The sequence below is a fragment of the Leishmania braziliensis genome, chromosome 1, assembly GCF_000002845.2.
Source record: "Leishmania braziliensis MHOM/BR/75/M2904 complete genome, chromosome 1".
In the NCBI taxonomy this organism is placed as follows: domain Eukaryota; phylum Euglenozoa; class Kinetoplastea; order Trypanosomatida; family Trypanosomatidae; genus Leishmania; species Leishmania braziliensis.
The window spans coordinates 5,487-10,082 of record NC_009294.2 but is presented as its reverse complement, the minus strand read 5'-3'; the positions used below and the strand labels follow the sequence as shown (position 1 = coordinate 10,082).

Sequence of the window (4,596 nt, the reverse complement as noted above, 5' to 3'; positions counted from 1 at the left end):
TTCTCGCTTTTTTTTCTTTTTTTTTCTTTTTTTTTCTTTTTTTTTTTTTTCATTTTTTTTTCATTTTGTTTTTTTTTTTTCTCCTTTTTTTTTTTTGACTTTTTTTTGTTTTTTTTTTCAATTCTCCTCCCCTGGAGTGGAGCTACGCTCATTGTGCCTTTTCTCCTTTCCGGACACACGGGGACACACAAAGCAGCTCAACGGACACAAGATGGTGCAGCTCACCATCAACAACAGCAGGGGCATTACACTTTGCCGAGTCAGCCTTCCTGCCAGCGCGACGGTGCAGCAGCTGTGGGAGCAGCTCATCGCTGCGAATCCGAAGCTGGGCCGGGTGCAGACCATTCGCAACGAAGTTCGTCAGGTGACGCACCACCTCCCGCTAGGCTCGTCCTTTACGCAGAGCGGGATCTCCTCCACCGAGCTAACACTGCTGCAAGCTGGCCTAGTGGGACAAGATGCGAAGGCGGAGACGTTGGTGGTGCTGATGGCACCTCGTAGCACTACCTCGTCGTTGGCAGCGGCAGTGAACAATGCCAGAGAATGCATTACAGAGATGTTTGATACCGCCACGGGGTCTCAGCCGCCGCCGCCGCCGCCGCCGGTGATGGGACGCGTAGTGGCGCAGCCCCCCGCCAATGTCGATCCCCACATGATGGACGGGCACCAGGTGGCGCTGCAGCAACGTATTTACGCCCAAATTCAGCAGCAGCAGATTGATGAAAACCTCGCCAACGCGCTCGAGTACACGCCGGAGGCGTTCGCGAGGGTTTCGATGCTCTACGTGCCCTGCACAATTAACAAAGTTCCTCTCAAAGCCTTCGTCGACTCCGGTGCGCAGAACAGCATTATGAACAAGCGCACGGCAGAGCAGTGTGGGCTGATGCGGCTCGTCGACGTCCGCATGCGTGGCGTCGCTGTCGGGGTGGGGCGGCAGGAGATCTGCGGTCGGATTCACATGGCCACCGTGAACCTCGCAGGCATGTTTATCCCCTTTGCCTTCTATGTGATCGAGGACCAGACGATGGACTTGATCATCGGCCTGGATCAGCTGAGGCGCCACCAGATGATAATCGACCTCAAGAGCAACTATCTCATCATCGACAGCGCCAAGGTCTCATTTTTACCGGAGAGAGATCTGCCCACGATGCCGTACGACGATGAGCTGGCGAGCGCGCCTGTCAAGGCGGATCATCAGGCGCACGGGCCGCGTCGCCAGAACCCGTCGCTGACAACGGCGAAGACTATCACCGCCACCACTGCTTCCGCCCCTGCAGGGGTGACGCTGAGGGCCGAGGCTGCGCCAGTGGCACCTGCCCTAGCAGAAGCACCGGTGCTTTCTGAGAAAGAGCGGCTGGCCCGGATTCAAGAATTCATGACCCTCTCGGGTATCACGGACCACAAGCAGGCAGTGGAGTTGCTGGAGGCCGCCGACTGGGACACCATCGTCGCGGCAGCACTCCTCTTCGACACTTAGCGCCCCCGCCTCCAGTGCCGCCACCCACCACTATCACGTTAACCTCCCTCGTTGCTTTCGCGCTTGCCTCGTATTTCTAGCCCTCCCCCCTCCCTCCTCCCTCCTCCCTCCTCCCTCCAATGCGTATTTCCTCCGTCTGTGTCTCCGCATGTTCATCAACGGTATCACCAGCAGCTGCAACGACGCGCGCAACCCAATCGCTTTCTCGTTTGGGGGGCTACGGGACAAGAATGCTGTGGGTTCGTGTATGCTTCACTGCTATCCCTCCCTCCCTCCCTCTCCCCACCTCACTGTGTAACCCATCAGCCTAGCAGTACTCGTGCCTCGGACGGACGAAGCAGACAGTCAGCCGAGGGCCGACTCAGCTTCACGCGCCTGCTAACAATCTCGTCCCCCTTCCCATACTAACCACACACACACACACACACACACATCCTGAAAGGCCTCGCGTAAGCCACCCGTCACAACGAGGGATAACACAACGTGAAACCACAGAGAAAGAGAGAGAGAGAGAGCGGAGTAAACTCATGGCGTCCGTGGCACCAGCCGATCCTCGGAGTGGCGCCGCTGCCGCGGGGGTCGGCATCGCCACCACAACCACTCTCACCTCTCCTGCAAAGCTCAACTCAGTCGTCTTCGTGCCCAAGACCGGCAGCGCACTGGCACACGGCACTGCGACCAACTATGGATTCCACGACGCACCCACCACCACCACCATCTCCAACGGCGGCGGCACCGGCGCCATTACGAACGAGCAGTCGAAGATGCTAGCCAGGGTGCTGACAAAGCTGCCAGACCTCGACCTGGGCGAGATGTCGCGTGTGAAGAGCTGTTTCTCTGCCGTGCTAGGCGAGGGACGCGAGAACGTTGTCAACGGGCTCGAGCTACGCTTGGTACTCGGTGAGCTGGGCCTTTACCCAAGCGAGGCAGAGCTCAACCTCATCCTGCGCGCCTACCGTGGTCGCGTCAACCTCGTCACGCTGACGCAGTACCTGCGGCTGTACAAGAAGGAGTTCTGGATCAATCGCACCGCTGCCGCTGCCGCAGCCGCTGCAGTAGCCGGCGGAGCCGACGCTAAGCAGATGCCGTCACAGTCTATCGCTCTGCACTCCTACAAGCCATTCAGCGGCAGTCAGCCTATGGCCGCAGCAAGAGCGGGGGCCTTCGGCGTTTGCGGTGACGGGGACGAGGACACGTTGAAGGCCTTCGTCGCCCTCGGCGGCGGCGAAGACGGCGGCGGCGAAATCCCTGCATCGACGCTGCGCGACGCCATCCGCGGCTTTGGGCTCACAGTCGACATAGACTCGATGATTCGCACCGTAGATGTGCACCACTCAGGCATGCTGGACTACGTCGACTTCTGCATCCTGTGGTCGCAGCCGGCCAGCACAACCTCCGAGCCTGGCGACGCCGGCAGCGTGGGACTCTCCGCGGGGGAGGCACTGCTGCGTGAATCAGCCGACGACACGGGGCCCAGCGCCGACCGCCGTCGCTCGTCGTTCACAAGCGTCATGAGCGACACCCACCGGCGTTTGCTCTCCTTTCTGGTCAGCACGCCGCGACGCTCCAGTCTTGCAGCTGGCGCGCTGCGCCGTCGATCGCAGATGCTAACACAGCTGCACGAACAGTCCAGCTTGTCGCCCCGCGCGCACTGTGGCTCGCTGGGTGGAACCCGCTTTCCCCAGAGCACGAAAAGTCGTGGTACGACAGCCGCACATGGCCGGTGGGCAAGCGGCGTCGGCAATGGCCACGGCGCTGGTGATGCAACGGCGTGCCACCCGGTTGCCGCACCACCACCGATGCCCATTACAGACGAGGAGCACATGCTACTTGTGGAGATGCACCTCTTCCCTGAGCAATACGACACCACAGCGCGGCGAGTACTGCACTTCGCCGCCGCCCCCGGTGCGGCAAGAGCCGGCAGCGTGACTGGTGGTGAAGCAATGCCGTACCCCGGTGCCTTCTACCAGAAGCACCTCTCACGGCTGGCCACGAGTGCCGCGCGCAGTCGCAGTTGCAGTCGCAGTCGCAGCCGCCGCCCGGCGCGCGGTCATGGGGGCGGTGGTGGCGCGGCAGATGGCGGTAACACTCTCGCCACGGACTTCTTTTCTCCGAAAAACAACAACGTGTACCTCCCGCCGAGCCCAATGATTCTGTCGATGCGCAACAGCACCGCCCATCGCAACCGACTGAAGCGACTCGAGGAGCAGAAGCGTGCAGGGCAGGGGAGGTCGCCTGCGGGGGCAGCGGCGACTCAGCAGCAACGAAAACAACACCTTCAGAGATCGCTTGCCTCCGCCGCGCCGCGCTGCGGTGACGATGGCGTGGGCGACCTCGAGAGCCAGACCCCGACGCCTCTGCCAAAGTCATCTACGTGGTAGAGGATTGGGGGAGCGGGTGGGACACGGATGGGTGCACAGGCTGATCGGCTCCGCTCCACTCCCAGCGGCACATCTTCAGTGTTGCTGAGGTACACGCGCATGCTGCTGCTGCTGCTGCCTTCTCGCTTGCTTTTCTATGATTTGCTGCTCCCCATTCTCGGAAAGGTGACGCGCGTTTGGTTTTTGTTTTACTCGATGTACACATTGCACCGACGATCGCGATATCGACGATCGCGCCCTGTGCTGCGTCGGGGGGGGGGGGAGGGGGGGGCTGCCTCCTTCGCGACCCTCCTCACCCACCCGCCCACCCCTCTCTCTTTGTCTGTCTCGCTCGCCTACTCGCGTGGACGCCTCTTCGCGCCCGTGGGCTCTCTGTGTATGGCGGAGCCCATGGGGCGTCGATGAACCCACTTGGGGTAAGAGGGAGGGAGGGTGAGTGAGTGGTGAGCAACGGCTTACACACCTAAGGCTCAGAAGGGTCCATGACGCAGACAGGCACGCGCAGGCAGGCAGGCAGTAGTGCACATCTACTCGGCCGTGTCTCTGTCTGTGTCTCTCGGCGCCACTCGGTTTGTCGAGCTTTCTGCCTTCCCCTTTCCCCCCCCCTTGCCTCACACCCACTCAACTCACTTTGAGTTTCCTACGATGGCGGGGCTCTTTCTGTTTGTTCTTTCCAATGTAGCCTTCCACGGTGTAGGCCTCGGCCCTTCACGCGAGCGTGTTGGGTGGGTGTGTTTT

At 60.8% G+C, this 4,596-nt stretch overlaps 2 protein-coding genes across 2 annotated transcripts; both read left to right on the top strand.

Annotated features, from left to right (window-relative positions):
• Nucleotides 1–211: 211 nt before the first annotated feature.
• On the top strand, nucleotides 212–1,477 carry LBRM_01_0030 (DNA-damage inducible protein DDI1-like protein; the record flags this gene model as incomplete). The annotated part of the gene is made up of 1 exon (XM_001561394.1): nucleotides 212–1,477. One exon carries the CDS (start codon nucleotides 212–214, stop codon nucleotides 1,475–1,477), a length of 1,266 nt encoding a protein of 421 aa, XP_001561444.1.
• A 527-nt stretch (nucleotides 1,478–2,004) lies between these two features.
• LBRM_01_0020 (conserved hypothetical protein) lies at nucleotides 2,005–3,858 on the top strand (the record flags this gene model as incomplete). Its single annotated transcript, XM_001561393.1, has 1 exon — nucleotides 2,005–3,858. One exon carries the CDS (start codon nucleotides 2,005–2,007, stop codon nucleotides 3,856–3,858), a length of 1,854 nt encoding a protein of 617 aa, XP_001561443.1.
• Between the last annotated feature and the right edge of the window lie 738 nt (nucleotides 3,859–4,596).